The sequence below is a fragment of the Sphaerodactylus townsendi genome, linkage group LG10, assembly GCF_021028975.2.
Source record: "Sphaerodactylus townsendi isolate TG3544 linkage group LG10, MPM_Stown_v2.3, whole genome shotgun sequence".
Lineage (NCBI taxonomy): Eukaryota > Metazoa > Chordata > Lepidosauria > Squamata > Sphaerodactylidae > Sphaerodactylus > Sphaerodactylus townsendi.
In genome coordinates, this window is record NC_059434.1 from 78,779,317 (window position 1) to 78,806,217 (window position 26,901).

Genomic DNA, 26,901 nt, shown 5'->3' on the forward strand with positions numbered 1-26,901 from the left:
TAGTGTCCCAAAGTCCGAGTCTGATTTCCTGACAGAGGAAAACTCAGCAGAGAAAGATTGAGCTGCACTTCCGGTTTCCTGGGCCCGTGGCGAGAGCAGCCCTTGAGACGAGGACAATTGGCGCTACTGTTTTGGAGATCCCCGACATAATAATGCAACAGAGCCGATAAGATGTTCTCAGACTTTGTGAGGGAGGTCAGGTTGAAAACATGCACTTCTTTGCTGCCAGGAATCCCTACAAGGGAATAAAACACACATGAGGGCAGGGAAGGTCACTCTTACCAGCTGCATATTTACAACTGAAAACCAATGCAAAATTCCACATAATGTTTCCTGTAGAAGACCAACTGAGATAGAAAAAGTGCAGAGAAGGGCAACGAGGATGATTGAAGGATTGGAGCACCTTCCCTATGAGGAGAGGCTGCAGCGTTTGGGACTCTTTAGTTTGGAGAGGAGACGTCTGAGGGGGGATATGATTGAAGTCTATAAAATTATGCATGGGGTAGAAAATGTTGACAGAGAGAAATTTCTCTCTCTTTCTCACAATACTAGAACCAGGGGGCATTCATTGAAAATGCTGGGGGGAAGAATTAGGACTAATAAAAGGAAACACTTCTTCACGCAACGTGTGATTGGTGTTTGGAATATGCTGCCACAGGAGGTGGTGATGGCCACTAACCTGGATAGCTTTAAAAGGGGCTTGGACAGATTTATGGAGGAGAAGTCGATGTATGGCTACCAATCTTGATCCTCCTTGATCTCAGATTGCAAATGCCTTAGCAGACCAGGTGCTCAGGAGCAGCAGCAGCAGCAGAAGGCCATTGCTTTCACATCCTGCATGTGAGCTCCCAAAGGCACCTGGTGGGCCACTGCGAGAAGCAGAATGCTGGACTAGATGGGCTCTGGTCTGATCCAGCAGGCTAGTTCTTAACTGTTGCATGTAAAAGATTCAATCCTTCAATCAAATAAAATTTTAGTTGACCAACTGGCAAACACATGTCTTTAACCCGCGGGTTTGATTGAGACGGGCTGTTTTGGCACAGACGCTTGAAAATGTATCTGGTGGGCCTCTGCGAGTAGCAGAGTGCTGGACTAGATGGACTCTGTTCTTATGAGGCTTCTAAATGTCTGGTGCGATTGCTATTAACGTGGAAGAAAAAAGCAGCCACTCTGCAGCAGCACGTAAACCCATGCACTGTTATCATGTACCACAGACAGTCATAAAGCACACATCTAGCAGAGCAATATAAGCATGAGATAAACTGGTATTTGGGAATATGCATCATACAGCTACACTGCTAAGAATTTGAGTTTGGCTGCAGCTTCCCGATGATGGCGAACCCTGGTTTGGCGCTGCATTGTGTATACTGGACCGATTCCTACTGTGTTTTAAAACAAGATTTTCTACACACACCTTTTCTGCGGATAAACATGAATGCAGTTGACGGTATGCAACAGGAAGGTGGTGACACCTACAGGAAGGAAACGGAAATACACCAAGATGGGAATAATCGTGCCCGCCTAGTTCGGACTTTACGAAATGTGCAAAGATTCCCAGGCAGTCAGATCCCAAATGGAAAAGTCTAACTCCTTGACAGCTGTCGTGAGACCTTGTCAGGATAGTCCGGCAAGTTTGCATGTGAGTGCTATGAGGCAGCCTTGATTTGGTGGGATAACGGAATTGTTGCTTCCTTTGTGTTAAAAGATACACATTCCAGTGCTGGAGATGGGAGTAAATACTAGTACCCAGATGAACGCTCCCAAGCTGCAGTAGTACAGAGAAAGACTACTCCTCTCCAGAGTAAAACAAAATAAAAACTAAGACAAACTAGGCAGAGAATGTGGGCGAGAGAGCATGGTGCTGGCAGGGGCTGATGGGAATTGTAGTCCATAACATCTGGAGTGCCAAAGGTTCGCCACCACTGAACTAGAACCATCTTCACACAGGGGCATACTGGCTATGCATGTTGTGATTTGCTGTCAATAAACAAACAAACAAACAAACAAACAAACACTATACTATACTATACTATACTATACTATACTATACTATACTATACTATACTATACTATACTATACTATACTATAGATATTTGTTATTGGAAAATGCCTATTGAGCAGGTGTTTTACTAAAGATAAGGAACAAGGTTAATTTTTATGATAAAGAGCAGACATTGGCCTTTGCCTCTGGTTTAGTATCACGGCCACCTCTGCAACCACCACATGAGCATGTATGTGTACATATCTCACATGCTACGTTTTAATTCCTGTGACTGGTTGTGTGGGTAGGGGCCCCGGTGCACTGTTTTGCCCAGGAACCTATAATACTGTAAAGATGGCCCTGTCTCCAGCCCCTCCCTGCCTAGATTCCACCCCCAAATCTCCAGGAATTCCCCAACCCTGAGTTGGCAACCCTATGATACAGCTGTGCATCTCGTTCCAATACAGGTTCCCCCATCAACTATGGAGCTAGCTTCTCCTGTAGGTTTCCATGGTCAGTGTGATCACAGGTTTGCTAGACTTTTCTCAGATTAAATAGCTATTAAAGCTATTCAGCAGTAACGATTTAAGAGCGTCCAACCCCAGCGTTATAACATTGGCTGTTTTAATAACTGTTTAATTACTAACAATCTTCCAGCATAGAATTTGTTTTTTTTTTCCCCTGACGTTTTGCCTGCATCTGTGGCTGGCATCTTCAGAGGATCCTCTGAGAAAATGCTCCTGGAACAAAGCCATACGACTCGAATAACCCACAACACACTAGTGATTCTGGCCGTGAAAGCCTTCGACGGTACACATTTGTCTTTTCTTACTGCTGTAGCACATGGGGTCCACACTTTCCTTGAGCTGTCTACTGCAGCGCCAAGATCTTTCCCCTCCCGTTCACAAAACATCCCCGGCTTCAGGCCTGTTATCCAGTTTCACACTTGATATAAACCAGAAGTACTGGAAAATGGCAATTCCCCCTCTAATTCTGCTCATGGCAAAAACCTATTGACAAATACGAGGGTTGCCAATCCAGTTCTAAAGCCGTAGTCCGGAAGACATCCAAAGCAAGTTGGATGCTTTAGGAAAAAACTTGCCATCTTTTATCAATAGATGTCACCATTTTCCTGCTGTTTCATCTAGTGGCATTATGGAAACGGCTACAAGCTGGTTATCAGACGCTTTCCCCACGCACGTTCTGATGTACATTGATTTAGAAAAAGCAGAAAGCATGCCTGTGGCTGTCGAAAGGAAGAAAGGAGCGGGGGGGGGGGTAATTTTTCAGACAGCAAATGGCTAGTGGACTTTAAAGCAGTTCAAATAGGAAAAGACGCAGAAGTCGAAATAAAAAATGGAGACCATTCAAACAAAAGAGGCTTAAATTGGTTTTTTGTTTTTGCAAAAAAGAGAAAGTTCAATTTTGTGATTCCTGTGTTAGGTGGAGGGATGTGTAACAGTGAAGTACAGCCCAATCTCATCAGATCTAAGCAGAGTGGAAGACCACCAAGGAAATCTCAGCAGAAGAAAACAGGGGCAAAGCACTTCTGTTTAATGGGTTGCCTTGAAAACCTGACGGGTTGCCGTAAGTCAGGTGGGTCTTGACGGCGTTTTACAATCCTGAGTGGACAGTCCAATCCAGTCCAGGTAGTAGGGCAGGAAAATTATTAGGAGGGGAAAAAAACATTTTTAAAAGCTTTTTAATTAAATTGCGGCTTATTTTTTAAAAATAGTATATATTTTACCTCCTTTCAGCTTTCAGCACAGAGTGGAATATAAATTCAGATGCAAAAGAAGAAGAAGAAGAAGAAGAAGAAGAAGAAGAAGGAGGAGGAGGAGGAGGAGGAGGAGGAGGAGTTTGGATTTATATCCCCCCTTTCTCTCCTGGAGGAGACTCAAAGGGGCTTACAATCTCCTTGCCCTTCCCCCCTCACAACAAACACCCTGTGAGGTAGGTGGGGCTGAGAGAGCTCCGAGAAGCTGTGACTAGCCCAAGGTCACCCAGCTGGCATGTGGGGGAGTGCACAGGCTAATCTGAATTCCCCAGATAAGCCTCCACAGCTCAGGCGGCAGAGCTGGGAATCAAACCCGGTTCCTCCAGATTAGATACATGAGCTCTTAACCTCCTACGCCACTGCTGCTCCTGAGACAGGGAGACGGACATAGTGAGAAAACTACAGAGAGGAATCCACCAAGACTAAGAGCACTTTCCTATGAGTAAACTCACTGAACGGACCCACATAGGATTCTAAGGATTGTTCTCCAAATAATGTATTAAGGGGGTGTTCTTTCCTCCACTCACCCCCACCACTATTTTGTATATTTTTCACATGGTCCAAGCTGTGTTCATATTGGCGAAGGGCTGACTTCACTTAACCGTGAGGCCCATGTGTCAAGGTGACGACGGAATGACAGATGGACGTTGACACGTTTTTGCTGAGCGAATGCCCGCGCCACACGCTTGAGTGCCATCCCCACATGTGCGGGGCACATGGCTTGTGGGCACACCTGGCGTGCACCCAACCCTATGCCAGGAAGCCACGGGTTCGGTTTTGATGATAAAAAAAAGGTTTCTAACCAGTCAGACCCTGCGCTAGAGAACGGGGCATTATCGACCACAGGATCAGCTAAACAGCCCTGCGGATATGAGGACACGGGCATCACAGCCACGCTTGTGCCCACGTGAAAGTTTATGAATGTAGGCAGGATTAGGGAGCATGGAAGGATTAAGCTAGTTTTCAGGGGGTAGCCATACTGACTTGCAGTATGAATAGAATAGCTAGATTTGGGCCCAGAAGCACCTTAGAGACCAGACAGATTTGAGAATCAAAGTTTTCTTATAAGCTTTAAGAATCAGAGGTCCCCTGAAGCAGTGGCGTAGTGGCTAAGAGCAGGTGCACACTGATCTGGAGGAACCGGGTTTGATTCCCAGCTCTGCTGCTTGAGTTGTGGAAACTTATCTGGGGAATTCAGATTAGCCTGTACACTCCCACACACGCCAGCTGGGTGACCTTGGGCTAGTCACAGCTTCTCGGAGCTCTCTCAGCCCCACCCACCTTACAGGGTGTTTGTTGTGAGGGGGGAAGGGCAAGGAGATTGTAAGCCCCTTTGAGTCTCCTACAGGAGAGAAAGGGGGGATATAAATCCAAACTCTTCTTCTTCTCTTCTTCATGAAATATCAGGGTTAAGCATTATTCTTCTACTCATGGCTGCAGCTTCCCTGATAGTGTCGATGTGCCAGTTTCTCTCTTATACATCTGAAACGCAAGTATGAACCTTTCTTTTAAGTAGGGTGTTATGGAATAGAAGAATTCATCAATAAGACCAATGAGCGTCAGACTCTAATTTGGAGAACCTGGTTTGATTCCCCACTCCTCCACATGAGCATCTGACTCTAATCTGGAGAACTGGGTTTGATTCCCCACTCCTCCACATGAGCATCTGACTCTAATCTGGAGAACTGGGTTTGATTCCCCACTCCTCCACATGAGCATCTGACTCTAATCTGGAGAACTGGGTTTGATTCCCCACTCCTCCACATGAGCATCATTTCTAATCTGGAGAACTGGGTTTGATTCCCCACTCCTCCCCATGAGCATCTGACTCTAATCTGGAGAACTGGGTTTGATTCCCCACTCCTCCCCATGAGCATCTGACTCTAATCTGGAGAACTGGGTTTGATTCCCCACTCCTCCCCATGAGCATCTGACTCTAATCTGGAGAACTGGGTTTGATTCCCCACTCCTCCACATGAGAGCATCTGACTCTAATCACAGGAGAACTGGGTTTGGGTTACCACTCCCTCCCACATGAGCATCTGACTCTAATCTGGAGAACTGGGTTTGGGTGCATCTCCTGCATGAGCATCTGACTCTGTCTGGAGAGCTGGGTTTGGGTCCCCCACTCCCTCCCACATGAGGCATCTGACTCTAATCTGGAGGGAACTGGGTTTGATTCCCCACTCCTCCCACATGAGCATCTGACTCTAATCTGGAGAACCTGGTTTGATTCCCCACTCCTCCACATGAGCATCTGACTCTAATCTGGAGAACTGGGTTTGATTCCCCACTCCTCCCCATGAGCATCTGACTCTAATCTGGAGAACTGGGTTTGATTCCCCACTCCTCCACATGAGCATCTGACTCTAATCTGGAGAACCTGGTTTGATTCCCCACTCCTCCACATGAGCATCTGACTCTAATCTGGAGAACTGGGTTTGATTCCCCACTCCTCCCCATGAGCATCTGACTCTAATCTGGAGAACTGGGTTTGATTCCCCACTCCTCCACATGAGCATCTGACTCCTATCCTGGAGAACTGGGTTTGATTCCCCACTCCTCCACATGAGCATCTGACTCTAATCTGGAGAACTGGGTTTGATTCCCCACTCCTCCACATGAGCATCTGACTCTAATCTGGAGAACTGGGTTTGATTCCCCACTCCTCCACATGGGCATCTGACTCTAATCCGGAGAACTGGGTTTGATTCCCCACTCCTCCACGTGAGCATCTGACTCTAATCTGGAGAACTGGGTTTGATTCCCCACTCCTCCATGTGGCATCTGACTCTAATCTGGAGAGCACAGGGTTTGATTCCCCCACTCCTCCCACGTGAGCATCTGACTCTAATCTGGAGAACTGGGTTTGATTCCCCGCTCCTCCACATGAGCATCTGACTTCCTAATCTGGAGGCACAGGGTTTGATTCCCCACTCCTCCACATGAGCATCTGACTCTAATCTGGAGAACTGGGTTTGATTCCCCACTCCTCCACATGAGCATCTGACTCTAATCTGGAGAACTGGGTTTGATTCCCCACTCCTCCACATGAGCATCTGACTCTAATCTGGAGAACCTGGTTTGATTCCCCACTCCTCCATATGAGTAGTGTAATCTGCTGAACTGGGTTTGTTTCCTCCACATGAAGCCAGCTGGATGACCTTGGGCTAGTCACAGTTCTCTCAGAATTCTTATGTTTTTCCACTGCTTACCACATGCACCCTTCCAAACAACTCTCACCTTGCAAACCCTACGGGGTTGCCATATGTCAACATGGGTAAATGGCAGGGAAGGTGGAATGGCACAGCCGGATATCAGCAGATCTTGGAAGCCGAGCCGAGCCGGTACCTGGAAGGGAGACCTCCTGGAGCAACCCTGCAGAGACAGGCAATGGCAAACCACCTCTGCTTCCTGCTTCCCTTTACAGCACCTTGCCTGGGTTGCTATGAGTTGGCTGTGACTTGATGGCACATATGTATGTATGAAGGTGAGTGTGGTCATGTTGCAAAAGAAGATGTTAACACTCATATGGGCTGGATGTGGTTACTCTGCCCACCCAATAGAAGTAAATTCTCTGTTGCAAGAGGTTCCCTTGTTCAAATTTAAGATTTTCCAAAGCTTTTCTTAGATCCCACTTGGTGGATGAACTGGTTCTTCTAAAAGTACTCAATTCATAGAATCACAGAATCATAGAGTTGGAAGAGACCACAAGTTCAACCTCCTGCAATGCAGGAACACACGATCAAAGCACTCCTGACAGATGGCCATCCAGCCTCTGTTTAAAAACCTCCCAAGAAGGAGACTCCACCACACTTCGAAGTAGTGCATTCCACTGTCAAACAGCCCTGACTGTCTGGAAGTTTTTCCTGATGTTTAGGTGGAACCTCTTTTCCTTCACCTTGAACCCACGACTCCTGGTCCAAGTCTCTGGAGCCTCAGAAAACAAGCTTTCTCCCTCACCAACATGGAATCCTTTCAAATATCTAAACATGGCTATCATGTCACCTCTTAACCTTCTCTTCACCAGACTAAGCTTATCCAGCTCCCTAAGTATTTCAAAGATGCCACACTCACTCTCTGGTCTGGTTCTCCACGGTAAACTGTGGTCCAGGTCACGCTGCAGGTAGGAGCACACACAACCGAATGTGCTCCCATACAATATAAACGTGTCCTTGCATGTAGAAAACAAGCATGTCGGGACAAAAGGAATAATTTGCCATGCTGGCAGGGGATTGGCCATGCTGGCAGGGGCTGATGGGATTTGTAGTCCATGAACATCTGGAGAGCTGCAGGTTGCAGACCCCTGTAGGGCATGGATTCCAGATCTTTTACTCCTCATCATTTCATAAAGAGGAAGAAGCCTTGCCTAATGGCACAGACATTTAGAGAACCCTTTGCTGTCACTCTTTTTGGATGGCTCTTCTCTTCCAGCCAGGGTTGCCAATCTCCAGGCGGTGGCTGGAGCTCTCCCAGAACAACTGATCTCCAGGCTACAGAGATCAATTAGCCTGGAGGAAATGCCTGCTTTGGAAGGTGGTTTATAATGCCATTATATCCTGCTGAGGTTCCTCTCCTGCACATAGAAAACTAGCATATCAGTGCAAATTATTCCTTTTGTGTCAACATGCTTGCTTTCTACATGCAAGGACACGTTCATATTGCATGGGAGCACATTCGGCTGCGTGTGCTCCTACCTGCAGCGTGACCTGGACCCCGGTTTACCGCCGCCTGGAGAACCAGACCAGAGGGTGAGTGTGGCGTCTTCGAAAGAGCTGACATCATCAGCGTCAACATGTACGCGTGTTCTGTATTTGCATTCCTGTGTATCAACAGGCTGGAACCAGTCCACTGGCATGTGGTGTGTTTACCTTTATAGAGGATACATTGACATTTTTATGGACTGCCAAATCTCTCCCGTGGGTGGAAAAGGATGCAATAATGAGGGGATGTTTAGTTATATAGTCATTATTAGCCCTCCTTTAAATTAGATATTAAAGCCGCATGCTTGCTCGAGTGTAGTTAAGAATACATCAGCGTTTCCATTTATAAAAAGGCCTGTTTTCAGAGCCGTGCAACTCTGTCTCCAACGGCCGGCTCTGAGCTGCTCGCAATTTGAATCAGGAGGAGGGGCGGCCCCCGAAAACCCTTTTTCCATTTCTCTCTTCCGTCCTCTTCTATCGTCTCTTTCTTATTATTTTCTTCTAAAAGTCTTCTGGGTCGCTTCTTCAATCTCTAGCCCAGGGGTCTCCAATGTAATGCACAAGCACGATGGAACACACCAACACTTTTTCCTACGCACACCGGGCATTTTTTAGGACATGGGGAGAGCCAGGGAGGGCTTTTGCGCAGCGAGGCTCCTGACTGGCTATGGGAGATTTAATTGGCTGTGCAGTTTTTAAAATGTTGCTTTGGTTGCAGCTGCCAGCACAGCATGAGAATCCACACACTGTGTTATTGAAGTTAAGCGGTGACAATCGTTTTTGTGGCTGGCTCTGTGTTCTGTGGCAGCCATTCTTTGGCAGGCATTTTGTTCCTGTGTCCACCAAGCAGTGTCAGAGTTCCAAATGTGCCTGCAGGCCCAAAAAAGTTGGTGATCCCTGGTCTAGACCAGGGGTAGGGAACCTGCGGCTCTCCAGATGTTCAGGAACTACAATTCCCATCAGCCTCTATCAGCATGGCCAATTGACCATGATGGTAGGGGCTGATAAGGGCTCGCAAATTCAATCGAACCTAAGAAGAAGGAAGCATATTAGATTGCTGTGTGTGGTTTCCGGGCTGTCTGGCTGTGTTCCTGCTTGGCATTCTCTCCTGATGTTTACATGCCGGCATCTGTGGCTGGTATGCTTCAGAGGATCACTCAGAGGATCATTCAGAGGATCCTCTGGACGATTCTCTGAAGATGCCAGCCACGGATGCTGGCGAAACGTGCTAGAATACGGCCATACAGCCAGCAAACCCTTATTAACAGCACACTAGTGATTCCGGCCGTGAAAGCCTTCGACAATACAAAGAAGGAGCATAGTTTCCATGTTCGATTGACTTCCTTCCTTCCTTCCTTCCTTCCTTCCTTCCTTCCTTCCTTCCTTCCTTCCTTCCTTCCTTCCTTCCTTCCTTCCTTCCTTCCTTCCTTCCTTCCTTCCTTCCTTCCTTCCTTCCTTCCTTCCGAGATATTTGAAATTGGGGGTAATATTTTCAAAAAGTATATGTTAGATCTTTAGCTGCAATTATGTCGACCTCTTTACGCTCAAAACATCTAACAAAGCAACACAGAGCTGCAAACAAATAAAATGTAATGTAACAGTGCCCCATTAGGATAAAAACTGCGCACAGAAATATATATTAATTAATTAAAATTTACTATACCACCCACCCCTGAAGGGTTCTGGGCGGTGCACAAGCTAATGCATCAGTTAAAATATGCACACAACTGGATCCACCAAAACACTGTATTCTCCACCTGCAGTAACAAAACAGTTTAACATGCAATTCAGATTCTTCTTGTTTACACTCTGGTTAAGCATGACATCCAGAGTTGCATAATAGGCCCATTTTTTTTCTCCATTGGAAACAATGGAGAATTGATGGGGACACCCACTGGGGGGGGCATAAAATTGGATCTCCTGACCCAATCTTTATCAAATTTGGGGGTTCTTGTAAGCAAGGCCACCTGAAGCTACGCTGCAAATTTGGCAGCTGTATCTTAACCTCCCCACCCCGCATCCGCGCAAAATTTTCCCATGAGCTTTGACTGAAAAAAGATTGGGTATTCCAAAAAGCTGGGAGAAAAACCCATATGATTGTGGGGATTCAGCTTTTTACAGATCTTCTGAAAAATGTTAGGTCTACTAAACTCAAATCTGAAAAATACCAAAAAAAGTATGTTTTGGGGCATGCACCCCTAGATCTGAGCAATTATTTGGCTCGTCTGTTCTTGTGCATGGATACGCGGTCAATTTCCTGGGCAGGAAGCCGGCCTGAGCAAAAAGGCCAGAATCTGGGATGGGAAAGAACTTCTCTGGTTTTGCGATCCATTTCCAAAGGGGTTCTTGTTACTTTTTTCTGATATCTGTGTTGCTTGTTTTGGGAAAGAAGGGCCACAACAGGGGGTCTCGTCTGTTTTGTCTTAATCGGCTGTGCTTTTCATTTTTTAAGCATTTGAGATTATGGTAATGGGGGTACTAATGGCCAATTAACCGGGATTGTCTGTTCTTGCTTCTTTCCCTCAGGGATTCAGCCTTATGTGATCTGTAACAGTCTTTTTTAAACAATTTTATTTTATGTGCCATGTATTGTACACAAGAGTTTCACTGAGAATTTTTTTAAAAAAGATTTCTTTAATGAGGTTTACAGTCAAGTAAGTCATTTTATAAATATTATACTTGCTTTTCCATTTTAAGCAGCCATGACCAACACCATTTTATTTACACACAGCTGCATTGCAAAAACACATATCTTGAAGCAAGAAGTACCTCCTTTTCTGTTGTCAATCTACAATGCTGATTTCTTGGTGAACCAGGAATGTGCCCGTCTGCCAGCCACCCTCAAAACACTGCCAGCAATTCAGGATGATATTAGGTCAAATTTCTTTGATGTCTACCTCAAGAATAAAAACTATCCAAGATGCTGCCAATGAGAAAAGAAGAAGAAGAAGAAGAAGAAGAAGAAGAAGAAGAAGAAGAAGAAGAAGAAGAAGAAGAGGAGGAGGAGGAGGAGGAGGAGGAGGAGGAGGAGTTTGGATTTATTGTATTGTATTTATTAATTTATTGATTTTAACTGGTTTTATGGTTGTAATTGGGTTTTATATTATTGAATTTTATATATTGTACACTGCCCAGAGCCCTTCGGGGGTGGGCTGTATAAGAAATCCAATAAATAAATAAATATAAATAAATAAATGTATATCCCCCCTTTCTCTCCTGTAAGGAGACTCAAAGGGGCTTACAAACTCCTTTCCCTTCCCCCCTCCACAACACCCTGTGAGGTGGGTGGGGCTGAGAGAGCTCCGAAGAACTGTGACTAGCCCAAGGTCACCCAGATGGCATGTGTTGGAGTACACAGGCTAATCTAGTTCACTAGATAAGCCTCCTCAGATCCAGTGGCAGAGTGGGGAATCAAACCCGGTCCCCCAGATTAGAGTGCACCTGCCCTTAACCACTACACCACGCTGGCTCCTTGTTTGTTTCTTTAAAAAAATTGGTATAGAAACATTCAATCTGGGTGCAAAGGCAAGATCCCACATACGAGAAACAAATAATTGTGAGTTAATGTTAGGTGAATAAGTGTTATAAGGGTTTGATGAAACACAAGGGTAGCATTCAGACACCATTTTTAACCAGCATTAAGACAAGATGACCCCAAACCCAGCATTTTGCTGAGCACGCATGCATATCTTGCTCTTCTCTCACTTTATCATGCAGAGATTCTCAGTCAGAAAATAATGCTAGTTGTCTATGATCCAGGATTCTAAATCAGAGTTTAATCCTGGATTACAATTCTGGTTTTTGCATTGCTGAAGGCAGAGGACTTACTTTGGTTGATTTACATTCATGTATTTGTCAATCACAGTAAGCTGGAGTTTGTTTTTAACTTCCTTCATGAGAAGGGAGGAGAAAGGAAGGAAGAACGCTTTGGTCATGCAACAAGTCAAGTTCTTATGCTTAACACTGGCTAAAAGTGATATCTGATTATAACCTACTAAAAGTTTTCATAAGTCAGGGCTCAACAAATCCCAGGTGCCAGGTAGCCAATGCAAAGTATTTTCAGTGCTGTTTTTATACTGATATCAGCCAGGGATGCCTCTATATTTATATTTATTTTTCCGCATGTTTGTCATTTCATAGCTGGAATGAAATTATGAGAAACTATGACCTGTTTACTAGTAAGTTTTGTGGCAGCAAATGTGGTTTAAAATACAAAACCCTGAAGGTTGAAAAATGTATGGTGCCTACATTTTTGGAGCTGGCATCAAGAGTTAAACAAAATTTGTCAAAGTCTGTGTGGGTAAAGGCTCTTCTCTTTTCCACGGAGGATGCTATCTGGGCCCGTAACCTTTGTATCTCTGCTAATCAAGTATCTCTTAAATGCATCCTGCAGTCTGTCATAGGTTCTGGCTCATTTGGGTCTGTGAAACAAACTGAGACAGAGCAGATGGTCATGAGAATCCCTACACCATCCCATGAGACTGTGTGTTTCCTCTGAACAAACAACAAATTGCAAATCTGAAGTCATAGACGTTGTACTTTGGTGAGGGCACCTGAAGATCTTTGGTTTGATACTCTTTGTGCCTGTACACAGGATATTAATTTTGGGGAAGGAACACAGAATGATTGGCAAGCCAGTTTAAACCTACTGAATAGATGTGCCTTATAGCAGCCTTATAGTCCAGCCTTGTCTGACCTTATCAGATCCCTGAAATTAAACAGACTCTGTCTTTGTTAATATTTAGATGGGAGACCATCAAGGAATTCTGGGGTCACCCTACAGAAACAGCCAGACTGCCTCTGTCTGTCTCTTGCCTTGAAGGTCCTGAAACTGCCATGAATTAGTTGTCACTTGATGGTACATAATTATTGTACATGTGAACTAATTTATCATCGGCCCCCTTCCCGCTCACCCCTGTATAGCTATTATTTTTACGGATGCTTCAAAATTCCTAACAAATGTGCCCAGTATTCAGCCTTGCCTACTCCAAGTGCCAGTGGAAAATGATACAAGGGGGATTTTTTTTCTTCTGGTAGGAACTTCCATTGTGACTTGTGGGGTGCTGCACTGGAGGGCCCTAAGGGGAAGCAGGAGCTTTGAGGACTGTACAAGCAGCTGTCACCGGAAGGGACAGCTGAAAAGCAACCTCCAGTTGGAAGGTGGCACACTGCTCGTAATTCTCTGGACGCCTGCAGAGATGTGCGTGTGTTTTGCCATCCAATCCCAACTGACTTATGGCGACCCCATAGGGTTTTCAAGGCAAGAGATGTCAAGAGATGGGTTTCCATTGCCTGCCTCTGCGTCATGCCCCTGGTATTCCTTGGAGGTCTCCCATCCAAATACTAGTCATGGTCAGGGCTGACTGGCCCAAAGTCAACCAGCAAGTTTCCATGGCAGAGTGGGGATTCGAACCTGAGTTTCCCAGATCCCAGTCTGACACCTTAACCACGTGCTGGCTCTTGTGTGTGTGCACTGAGTGCTGCCAAGTCACTCCTGACTCCTGGGGGCCCTATAAATCAATGTCACTCAAAAGATCCTATGATTGGCAAACTGAGGGCCGTGGCTTCTTTGATTGAGTCAACCCATCTCAGCAGTGGTGTAGGAGGTTAAGAGCTCGTGTATCTAATCTGGAGGAACCGGGTTTGATTCCCAGCTCTGTCGCCTGAGCTGTGGAGGCTTATCTGGGGAATTCAGATTAGCCTGTGCACTCCCACACGCGCCAGCTGGGTGACCTTGGGCTAGTCACAGCTTCTCGGAGCTCTCTCAGCCCTACCCACCTCACAGGGTGTTTGTTGTGAGTGGGGAAGGGCAAGGAGATTGTAAGCCCCTTTGAGTCTCCTTTCAGGAGAGAAAGGGGGGATATAAATCCAAACTCTTCTTCTTCTCTTCTTCCTCTTTTCGGGCTGCCTTCAACTTTTCCTAGCATTATTATCGTTTTCCAGTGGCTTCATTGATTCAAGCTGTATTTTTTCACCCTATGGCCGTCAACCACATGACAGACACTCGAATACGACAATTACGCTCCGAACGTTTGTGTCAGCTTATTCCACAATGGTACTAAAACAAAACAGAGGGGCATAAAAACAGGGAAGAAAACCCGGCTCGTCCTGCTTGCCTCCTTCTCTGATAGTATTTGTGCTTAGTCAGGTTCCTAATGCTTCATTTCCTGTGTTATTTTGTACGGGTGTTTTGAGCTGAACCAAGGAAAACATTTTTTTAAAAGTAGGAAAGCATAGGGTTGTAAAACCACAAGAATGGGCTCTAGGGCAGGTGCAATACCTGAGATGACTTCTAAGACATGGAAGATCTCCCTCTCTCTTTCTCTCCTTCTCATTGCATGGATTCACGCTGACTACATTAATTTAATAGAGCTGCAAGTTCTAAAGGCACTTCTGCCATGTTTCAAAGCCTGCTTGCCAAGGAAATGTGTGAGGGTGTTACTCTTTTTAGAGCCTCGCAACTTCACTGCAAGAGAACCGAGAGCGTGGCGCTTCCCGTTCAAAATAATGGGACTCGAGGTGGGGAATGAATGATAAATGGCCAGTCCCCGGCTGCATGTTAGCAGTCTTTCAGGTTTTCAAAGTCCAGGATTTCTTGTGAAGCGTACAAAAACATCACACCCCCTATAGTTAAGAGCAGAGGAGGAGTGAGGGGAAACTGTGCCCCTGGAATGCCCCTGCCACACACCCTCTATGGCCCGGCCACGCTTCTGCCACGGCTCCACGTCACGCCCCCTCACCCCGTTGGCACTGTGCCATTGGTCAAGAGGGCACAGATACCAACCCTAAGTCTCTGCCAAGTACACCTGTGGGAACACAAGTCTTTACTGCACAAATGTCCTAAACCGTTTGTAAACCATTTTCAATACCCTGTTTTGTTCACACTTACCCCATTGAAATGATTCCTGCCCCTCATTTTCTCTTTTCCCCTGTTTTTCCCCATTTTCTCAGTTTTCTGTACCGCAATTCCCTGAGTCTCCTGTAAATGTTGTCGTGACTGAACCCCCAAACATCCCCCAAACATTCTGAAATGCTCCAAAAACAGGGCATGGAGAGACCTCACAAAATGGGGTCTGAAAGGGACTGCACACAAACGACGCCTTAAAAAAACCCGTTTTGGCCGAAAGAATCACTAGAAAAGAAGACGCACTTAAAATGTTTTGAGGCTGCAAATAAAACATTTTGGGTAAACAATTGTGCAAAACTCCTCCCCCCAAAACTTTTTATTTCAGTCCTGAAAACGGTTTATTTGCGTTGTGCAGAAAGGGCCATAGACTTTTAAAGCCCGTTCGTTGCACTCACATGTTATTTATTTATTTATTTGTTTGTTTATTTATTTATTTGTTTGTTTATTTATTTATTTATGTGTTTGTTTGTTTGTTTGTTTGTTTGTTTATTTGTTGGGTTTATAAACCGCCCTCCCCCAACATCAGGAACGTGATGTTGTAGTAAGCCCTGAGTAACTGTTTCTTGTAGGTGTAGAATTGAAGTCCTGTGCTGGATTGGATTTCCACCAGTCAGAATGACCACCAGCTTCTGATGAGTTGTTGGTGTGATCTAATGTAGCATACGGTCCTTGGGCGATCCCCTCTGCTTGATCCCCTTTCTCTAACAATATGATCTCCTTTCTCTTAAAAAATGGCTGATCTGCTGCTTTCCAGAGGATGCAATCTCAGGTGACCTAGATTTGAGTCCAGTAGCACCTTGAAGGCCCACAAGGCCCACAAGACTTTAGAGCAGGGGTAGGGAACCTGTGGCTCTCCAGATGTTCAGGAACTACCATTCCCATCAGCCCCTACCAGCATGGCCAATTGGCCATGCTGACAGAAGCTGATGGGAATTGTAGTTCCTGAACATCTGGAGAGCCGCAGGTTCCCTACCCCTGCTTTAGAGAGTTGACTCAACAACAAACAAAGAACCTTTAATGGCATTACAACATTATACACATAGATCCACTTAACCCAATAGAGGGAAGCTAAAATAAATGGACAGGTAGAGAAGGCTGATGTTCAGGATCTGCTCCTAAAGCGTTGTTTTATATACAGGTCCAAAAATTTGGTGACTGCATCGTTTACATCGCTTCTCGGCCTTTTGGCTAAGATCAAGTGAGTTGACTCTCAAAAGCTGATACCCCGAAAGTCGTGTTGGTCTCCAAAGTGTTACTGGACTCGAATCCAGCTCTCATGCTGCAGACCAGCGTGGTTACCTTACCGAAACCATCTCAGATTAGTTACTGTGGAGCCAAGCAGAGCCAGGTGCCACGCAAAGAGCGAACAGCAGAGATTTTCACCAACACAATTAGATAAGCCATCTAACAAACGTCTGCCTTTTCTGTTTTCCATATTCTGCAGTTGCCAGAAAACCTCTAGAAAATTAGATCTCTACGCGCCCTGCCCTACCGCCTTAGGAAATGGAACAGGCTGGGTTTCGAGAGGCAAACCAATTTCTCTCGCAGAGAGGTTTCTAGGTTATAAATCAGATTGATGGAAAGGCCATTTGACGAAGTTGTGTGGCAGTACCACTGTTTTATCTTCCAAAACTCCACTTGCAGCCCTGCGTCAAGACGGGGTCATCTCGTAAGTGTATTCATTCATTAGATATTAATTTTGCCACAGGTGAGAAAGGCAGGAACAGGAGGGGCCAGCGACGTGCCTTTTAAGTCAGCATCCGACTTCCCATTGATTTTAACAGCTTAGAGGCCTGTTCCATGTTTTTGTAAGAAGAAGAATCAAGAAGTAATTAAAAAGGGCACAATTTTCCTAGGCTAAATCCTAACTAACATCCAGCAAACGGTGGGTATAGTCTTAATACCCAAAACACATCTACAGTGGAAACAAAACACCCAGTTTCCACCCTTTTTAAAGTCAAGCGCTGACCCTAACAGGGAGGGGGAATAGGCTCCACTCCCCACGGATAGAGGATCTAAGGTTTCATTTTAAAAATGCACTTTTCTGCCATTAATAACCTTACAAACGAGCTGTCGCGTCCCAAGGGAGAGGAAAGATAACACCTAAGCAGTTAAATATTTTTGCATAAATACTTATAAAAGTGTCAAAAAACTTATAGCCACTTCAAAATTTATTTCCTTGGCACTTGCGCTGCGAAAGGATACGGGAGGCGGCGGGGGAGGAAAGGGCAACGCAACCGTGTGTTTATAGGACTTCAGCCACCCACAGTCAAGTAACAGGGTAAACACAAGCACAGAGACCGCAGAGATGGGCTCCCATCCAAAGACATTATAGGTTTAGAACAATAAATACCTTTTAATCAGGTGTCTTGAAAGAAGCCAAGATAATTCTGCCTGAGCCGTACCTGTGCTCTTTTCAAGGGGCGGAACTGCTCTCCAGCGATCCGGGTCACTGGAGCGTTTTCCTGCGACAGGCCTTTTTTATTTTTACAGGCTTTCTCTAGATTGTTAGGGCAGGAAACGTTTTATAAGAACATCCTGAGAGCTAGAGTTACACAAGTCCCTGCCTGTGAGCTCCCAGAATCCAGAGGGAATCTGGCTGTTGGAAACAAAATGGGAGATTAGAGAGGCCTTGGTCTGGAAAGCCGCTCGGGTAGAACGTTCTGTTATTGTAGTGGAGTTTTACACGGCTGTTTCCAAAATGGCAAGGTAAAGAGGGATATCCCCCATATCCAATTAAACCCCTACCCATTGATGCATACTGTTTACTCTTTAAACAGTGGGCAGGAAAAGGCACGATAATGCTCCTTCTAGTTTGAGCCTGATAGAGTCAGCCAACTGTCATTGGAAGATTTGGCTACTGTGCAGTCGGATCTTGCGCTTTGGATCTCAGAACGCTGTCCTTGCATAACCCCATAATCCTTGTGCTATGGAACTGTTTTGAAGGGCTTGGATAACACACTTGACCTATGGGCAAGACTCTCAGGTAGATCATAGGGCTCCACCCCTGAGTTATGTGCTCCCACAGAATCACTGTTTTTTGCTGCCTTTTGGAAGAACCTGTAGTGTGCGTGCGTAGAGCAGCCCCATGCTTCTCTGTGCATGCACAGAGGAAAAAAACAGCCTGACCACTTGACAGGGGAAGAAGAAAGAAAGAAAAGAAAAAAAAAGAAAGAAAGAAAGAAAGAAAGAAAGAAAGAAAGAAAGAAAGAAAGAAAGAAAGAAAGAAAGAAAGAAAGAAAGAAAGAAAGAAAGAAAGAAAGAAAGAAAGGCCTCTTCCACACATGCAAAATAATGCGTTTTCAAACCACTTTCACAACTGTTTGAAAGTGGATTTTGCTCTATTCCGCACAGCTTCAAAGAGCACCGAAAGCAGTTTGAAAGTGCATTATTCTGCATGTGTGGAATGAGCCAAAGAAAGAAAGAAAGAAAGGAAGGAAGGAAGGAAGGAAGGAAGGAAGGAAGGAAGGAAGGAAGGAAGGAAGGAAGGAAGGAAGGAAGGAAGGAAGAAAGAAAGAAAGGAAGGAAGGAAGGAAGGAAGGAAGGAAGGAAGGAAGGAAGGAAGGAAGGAAGGAAGGAAGGAGGATAATCAACATGCTATAATGGTTAAAGTGTCTGCACATGCAGAATAATGCACTTTCAATCCACTTTCACAATAGTTTGCAAGTGGATTTTGCTATTCCGCACAGCTGCAAAGTGCACTGAAAGTGGATCGAAAGTGCATTATTCTGCATGTGCGGAAGGGGCCTAGAATCTGAGAAATCCAGTTTTGAATCCCCACTCATGCCATGGAAGCTTGCTAGATGACCTTCAGCCAGTCGTACTCTCACCCTAGCCCACCTCGCAGGATTGTTGTGAAGATAACATGGAGAAGACGTGAATGATAGCAACTGGTTTGGGTCTCTACTGGGTGAAAGGCTGGATATAAACAAACAGCTCACTTGAAGGAGTTTCACTTTTTTTTTTTGCTTTGCATGGGCACACTTCATTGGCAAAACGAAAGGAACGTGGCTGGGGAACGCACACAACCGCATTAGCCGAGGAATCCACATGTCATTGAAATCCAAAGGTAATTGATGTTAGTGTTCGCTAAGAACTTATCAGTATTCTAATCCCCCTTCAAACCTTGAAATTGCATCCAGACCCTTGAGCAGTGTCCTTTATAAAGCAGACGGCGATTATCCACCCGTTCATGTTGTCTGAATTGGATCGGAGCTTCTGATGCCAGCGTGGTCTAATGTAGCATCCTGTTAAGCATGAACAGAGCATCATGCGAGGATCATTAAGTCACAGCTCGTAAAAGGATTCCACTAGAAAGGGCGTTGCTGAGACAGCAGCAGCATTTTGAAGGTTGGTTGTTGCAAAAGCAAGGTTAAAAATCCATGCGCAGTAATTTGGGGGCACTTCAATCCTATAGAATCACTTCCCTGCCCAGTCACCTGGAATAATTCTGCCCTGTGAAGGCCAAACAAACCAACGGATGCTTCTGAACTTGTTTCAGCCGGTCGTAACAATGAATTGCACCTCCAGTTAGGGCGACCGATGGCAATTCATATCCCGCGGTGGTATCTTCAGATCCCCTTGAAACCACTTCCACATCGTGGGCTGTGCATGTTCCACGAACCTCGGCACCAGCACAATGCAGAACAGAGGCTTTTATCAGGGGAACAGAACTGTGGGGTCCAACCCAATGCATTTGGGATTGGGATGCCAGGTGGCTGGCTTGAAGATGGGCCCCATGACCCAACAAGTCAGGTGGGCCTTTGGACATGGAAAGCAAGTCCAGCTGGGCTCGTGGCTGGTGGCATTCTGCCAGTTCCTGGAATGGAAGCGTCTGTGGTCCTACCAAGGTACTTGGACCTAACCCTTTGGAAAATGCTAGAAATCACGAGAGGACTAAAGATCTAAGAATTCAGAGAAGAAACCCAGATGGTTCAAGCAAACAAGCAGAAAATTCCTGGGAGTATATTCAACACCCCCATATTGAAAAGTCATGAAAAACAAGGTTATTGAAAGGCTGGGATCAACAGGGGACATGAAACAAGGGGTACCCACAGGCATCCTCTGCAAGGGAAATGGGCTTTGGGAATATGTCACCTGCAAATAGCTCCCCTTCTGTCCTATTACCTCAGAAGTCCAGCTTCAAGAACAGCAGAGAGGCGCTTTAACTCACAGCAACAGAAACCTGGTAAAAGGTGAGCGGGCACTTTGATTGCCTAAATTCACACGTGCATAATTCAGAGGCACAACTCAAATCAGATACAGCAGCAGGTATCTCGCAGATCACAGGGAGAAGCCCTCTTGGCCCACCAACAAAGGCAGCTTGCCCAGTGAGTGCATGAGACGGGGCCTTTTTGATGGCAGCCCCTCAATTACGAAACAACCTCCCTGCCTGGCCCTCTCACTTTTGATCCTCAGGAGGGAGATGACGACAGTTTCATCTAGGGCTGCATTTGACTATCTTGAGTTTTTATTTATTTGCCGTCCTAACTGAGATTTTAAAGTGTAGTCCTTATGTGTTTCTTGTAGTTGTTTGTTTACATTGTAAGCTTCCTGGAGTTCTGAAAAATAGGAAAGCAGCTCATAATGGTTTTAAATAAAAATAGAACAGGTAGACACATCTCAGTTTCAAGTATGGATGTGCCAGTATTTGGACTTGAAGTACAGATGTAAATAGGAAAAGCAGCCCAGAACTTCGGTGCGAAACCAGCATAGACTGAGATGCAAATCCCTTCAATGTGTTCAATTGTCTGTACCAGTCAAGCTATCTTTTGATGCTTGTTTTAACTACAAATGAGGTCTTGGCAGCGTTGTACAGTGGTTAAGAGCAGCAGATTCTAAGCTGGGGAATGGGGTTTGACTCCCTGTTCCTACACATGAGGCCTGCTGGGTGATCTTGGGCTAGTCACCGTTCCCTCAGAACTCTCTCAGTCTCACCTACCTCACAAGGTACCTATTGTAAGAGGGAAGGTGATTGTAAGACACTTTGAAATTCCTTTCGGTAGAGAAAAGTAGGGTATCAAAGCCAATGTCTGGGAAAGTGTCCACCTACAACTGCTTGACAGAATTCCCAGTCCAAAACATTAGGGTGCAAAAAAAGTAGAACTTGCTGCAGTTCACGGTTAAAATAACTAAAATGTGCTCAGTTGCAAAAGTCACCCAAGTTTCAGCTAATGTACACATTCAGCTGTTACACACAAGAGCTGTATCTTCGGCTGCTTACTAAGGGTGGGTTGAAAATCACCTGCTAACCGCTACAGACAAACATTGAACAGTGCATACAGAAGTCAGAAAACATGATGGATTCTTTTCTTCGCGGCGATGCTAATAAAATCGCCACAACTGTTGACACGGCATTTTTCGGACACTCAACTGCTCAGTTTCCCGCTCTTCAAAGCCCCAAAAGTGAAGGCTTAACTGGAGAAAGACGGCCTATTAAGGCATAAACAAATACACCGAATAAACAAATGGGGGCATGATTACGTATGATTTCTGAATCATACGTAAAGAGGAGAGATCAAAGAGGGACAGTCTGGTGTTGTGGATACAATGTTCGACTACAAACTGGAAGCAGTGGTGTAGCGCTCACGGGGCTGGGGGGGGGGGGCGTGTGCCGCCCTGGGTGGAGGCATCTGCAGGCAAAACGTCAGGAGAAAATGCTATTGGAACACGGCCATACAACCTGGAAAACCCACAACATCCTAGTGATTCTGGCCGTGAAAGTACTAGGACAGTGTTATTCAAAGACTAAAATAGACTTGGGGGAAGAATACTAAAGGAAACAATTCATCATGCAGGACAAAGTGAATTATGTAATATAGTGTCCCAAGACATGACAACAGGCAATAGATTCAACTTTTTTTTAAAATGGAGGGGAGATAAACAAAAACATGGGGACATTAATAGCGGACCCTCCATGTTCAAAGGCAAGAAACCTGACTTCCAGATGTGTGAGTAAAACTAATAGGAAAGGGCCATTTTCATAGCAGCTTTTGAACTTCCTGAGAGGCATCGAACTCAGCACCCTTGGCTGGCGAGGTGCTTAGATTTGGCTGTGTGTTTCTGAGCCTGAACAGATCAGATGCAATCGAAATTAATCACCCTCAAAATCAATCACCCCCATTTCTGTCATAAAGCCTGGAGGGCTATCGTGGGCCACTGGGCATCAGCACTTAAAATCCCAGTAATCTGTGGACTCTCGAGCACATCACGGTCGAAACAGCTCTCCCTGTTGGATTTAAACCCAACAACTGGATGGGACCCAGAGAACGGCCAGTGTGGCTCACCCCCACTGGAAACAGCATGCCACAATCCAAAAGCTTTTTCACAAGCCCTGCTGAACACAGTGGCACTTGTTTGAAAGACCTCTCGCATCGAGGCTAAAAACCATGCACGGCGCCAAAAGAGATTTCAGCGGGATTTCAGGGCTACAATGGCAATGGCGACCCACCAGCATTCATCTCTTTCCCCATCTGGAGTTGCCATAAGTTGGCTGAGACTTGACAGCTCTTTGCACACAAACACACAAAGCCTTCTCGGGGCCGCACCCACTCCGGGAAGGCCAGGGTGCCATTCAAACACCATCCGCCCAATGTCATCTGTGTCAGTAGCATTCCGTGTATATTTACGTTGCGGAGTTCATGTACGTGCCCAGGAACGGACTTTAAGAGATTCGAGCATGTCACGAAGAAAAAACAAAAACACTCTTCACAAAGGTTTGAGACAAGAGCCGGTTGTGGTCTGACTCCAGCCCTCAAACCGTTCACCAAATCCCTATCAAGAGTCGACCGGAACAGTAGAAGAAGAAGAGTTTGGATTTATACCCCACCTTTCTCTCCTGTAAGGAGACTCAAGGGGACTTACGATCTCCTTTCCCTTCCTCTCTCCACAACAGACACCTTATGAGGTAGGTGGGGCTGAGAGACTTCTGAGAGGTGACTAGCCCTAGGTCGCCCGGCAGGAATGCAGGAGTGCAGAAACACATCTGGTTCACCAGGTAAGCTTCCGCCACTTAGGTGGAGGAGAGGTGAATCAAATCCAGTTCTCCAGATTAGAATCCCCCTGCTCTTAACCACTGCACCACGTTGGCTCTAGCAAGACGGATCCTCTTTTCCTGGTGTCTCAATGCACTTTTCTCCTGCGTTGGACGTTATCATGTATGAGTTGGCTTCCGCCCACGAGAGAAGCTTTCAAAAAGGGAGCTCTGTTAGCGGCGGAGCAAGTACGAGTGAGTAATACTTTCTCTCTCCAAACCCATTTTACACCAGGGAGGGAAAAGAGGCGAAATACCTGAAAGACACCGGGGAAGACCCAGGCTTTAAAATGAAAGCAAATCGTTTTTTTAATAAAGAAACACGCTGAAAAGTAATTCAGTGAAGCATGCATTTTTTTTTTAAAAAAAAAAGCCAGCTAGGACGTCTTTGACGGGACAGGGGCACAGGCAACCTGGAAGATCTGAAAAGCGAAGGAAACCTCAGGTGACCCTTGTCAACAAAAGCTGTTTTCAAATGGAGATCTTGTGCTGTTGGGCGCTCTTTCTGTAGGGAGGGACGCTGCTGCTTCTGCCCCCAGAAACCCAGGTAGCCTGCCTGCGCTTGCAGCTATTTCTTTGCAACAATCTGGTCCCTGCTCCTGCGACGGGCACTACAAGCATCAGATTTGCTAACAACAAGGCATGCCAACACACACACACACACACACACACACGTCTTGGATTCAGGCGGGTAACCCTGCTGGTCAGAAGCAACAGAAAAAAAACAGTTTGGAGTTCGGTAGCACCTGTAAGACCGACAAAGTTTTATTCTTGGCATAAGCTTCTATTAAAGACACAAACTTTTTTCGTAGAGTCTAGGAAGGAGGTTTCTACACTCCTCGGAACAGGGGCTATATTTCGAAGAGGGTAAGGGGGTTTCCTTAATGGGATTCGAACAGGAACCGAACAATGCAATCCAATACCAAAGGGACAAACATCTGACCAAGGGAGATGGGACTTTCCAGAGCGTATAACTCCCCAAATTGCTGCCGGCTAAGGTGCTATTGAGCTCGGATCTAGCTGTTCTACTACAGACTAGAGAGCCAGTGTAATGCAGAGGTTAAGGTGGATTAGGATTTGAGAAACCCAGGTTTGAATCCTTACTCTGCCATGGAAACTTGCGGTGAAATTTGTGGAAACTTGTCACACACTCTTAGTCCTGACCCTGGCAAGTATTTGGACAGATGACCTCCAAGGAATACCGGGGTTGCCATCAGGAGGCAGGTAGTGTGGCAAACCACTCTGGACATCTTTGCCTTGAAACCACCACAAAGTCACCATAAATCAGTCATGGGTTGATAGCAAAACACCCACAAGCACACACGGCACCTGGCGACCCTCTGAGACGATCCTCTCCAGACTTTGTGGTCGACCCCTATTGAAAACAAGGGGGGGAACTGGGGCCCCTTCCGCACATGCAGAATAATGCACTTTCAACCCACTTTTCTCAATTGTTTGCAAGTGGATTTTGCTATTCCGCGCAGTCAAATCCAGCTGCAAAGTGCACTGAAAGTGGATTGAAAGTGCATCCTTCTGCATGTGCGGAAGGAGCCCTGGGAATCTCAGCCCACCGTACGTTTCTTAGCCGTGTGGACAGGATCCGGCCAGCAAACCATCCTGGCCGTCCCAGTCCAATGGCACCCTTGGGTGCTCGGTGCGCACCGCGGCCCGCGAGCCGCGCATTGGCAGTCCGAGCGATCCGTTGGGAGAACGCGGATGCGGGCAGCCGGGCGCATCTCCTCTCGTGGGAAGCGCGCAAGCCACGCTGAGCAGCTCCCCACCTGCGGGCGTCCAGGTGCGCCAGGTTTGCGCACTGAGCGCGCACTCGGACCCCCCGCGCAGGCTCATTCTCCCCACCTGCCCCGCGATCCTGAGCGCTTCCCCCCCCCCGCGCGCGCGCGCGCCCACGCCCGCTGGGCTCACCTGCCGGCAGCGCTCGGAAGCCGCGCACCGTGTTCCCCTGGCGGAGAGGGGCAGCGGCGGGGTGGTGGGGCCGCCCGCGGGACCGGTCGTAGAGGCGCCGCATGTGCTCGGCCACGGCGTCTTCGGAGGGGGCCCCGTGGCCGGCCGCCAGCAGCGGGCTCCCGCCCAGGCACCACACAAGCAGCAGCAGCGGCAGCCCCGCGGCCATCCCGCCCGCCGCCAGGCTCCGGGCCGCCGAGGGAAGCAGGGCAGCAGGTGGGCGCCGGCCGAGCAGAAGCGGCGGCGGCGGGCGGAGGGCTCCCGGCGCGCCCCGGCTGGCTGGCTGGCTGGCTGGCTGGCTCCTGCGGGGAGTGGGGCCGGCGCAGCCCTGCGCTGAGTTTTGTGCGGCGGGCGTGCAAGGGAGAGCCAGCAGCCAATCGCGCCGCCGCCGCCGCCTCCGAGCCCAGCCGGAGACTGAAGGAGCCAGAGAGAGATCGCGGCGCCACCCCGCACGAAAGAGGCGCTCTCGCCCGGCCGCGCGCGCTCCCGTGCCGTCCCCCCCCCCCCCCCCCGCCGCCCGGATTGGGGCCCTCGCCGTGGGCGGCGGGAGGGGCTCTCCGCTCACCTGGTTCGAGAGCCCCCCTCCCCCCCCCGCTGAGAAAACCCACCCTGGAGATATGAAACCGCAGCTGCGAGATCAAGATTTGCCTTCGTGGGGCCATTTCTCCTATTGATCTCAATGATACATATATATGTACAGACATAAATACACACACACACACACACACACACACACACACACACACACATATCTGTCTGTCTGTCTATATCTACCTACCTACCTACCTACCTACCTACCTACCTACCTACCTACCTACCTACCTACCTATACACACACAGACAGACAGACAGACAGACAGACAGATAGATAGATAGATATGCCCTTCAGGGGAGGGGCGGTATATAAATTTAATAATAAATTATATATATGTGTGTGTATATATATGTGTGTGTGTATACACACACACACACACACATATATCTCCACACATATATATATCTACATACATACACATCTACATACATATATATATGTGTGTGCGTGTGTATATGTAACCTCTAACTGTGGGTTCTGTGGGGCAGTACTTGGAATGAGTTGCAACAACAATTTTTAAACAACAAAATGGTTTACTTTTCTTTACAATTAACACTTTTAAAACATCAACATTTAACGTTACAATTCAAGGTCCTGTTCAGGTTGCATTTCAAGTCCTTCTATTTACAGTCTACTGATATTGCCAAGTCCAAATTCTCCTTTGCAAGTTGGCTGGCTCCTGAAGACTCCAAGGGCTTGATGAACAGGTTGCAACATGATGAAGGTCTCCAGGAGAACTCTCACCCATTACAACCACAAAAGAAAACCCTTAACAAGGTGTTAAGGGCTTATAGAAATCAAGGCCCGAGTCTGGTAGCCCTTGTCCTCTGCCAAAAGAGCTCTTGCAAGCCTCCTCTTAACTTAGCTCCGAAGTCTCCACCCCCTTACTGGGTCAACCCATTGCTGGAGCCAACCCATTCTGGCCATGGGGGTTTACATTCTC

At 46.7% G+C, this 26,901-nt stretch overlaps 1 protein-coding gene across 1 annotated transcript in view; it reads right to left on the reverse strand.

Moving 5' to 3' along the window:
- BMP3 (bone morphogenetic protein 3) overlaps window positions 1–25,703 on the reverse strand; it is a 41,716-nt gene extending 16,013 nt beyond the window's left edge. The window contains exons 1-2 of the mRNA XM_048508849.1: window positions 25,325–25,703; window positions 1–235 (exon numbers count right to left, since the gene is read on the reverse strand). The exon at window positions 1–235 is cut by the window's left edge and continues 676 nt beyond it. Of these exons, the coding sequence (XP_048364806.1) occupies window positions 1–235; window positions 25,325–25,532 (443 nt within the window). The 5' untranslated portion in view covers window positions 25,533–25,703. The remainder of the gene's footprint in view (window positions 236–25,324) is intronic.
- Window positions 25,704–26,901: the final 1,198 nt, after the last annotated feature.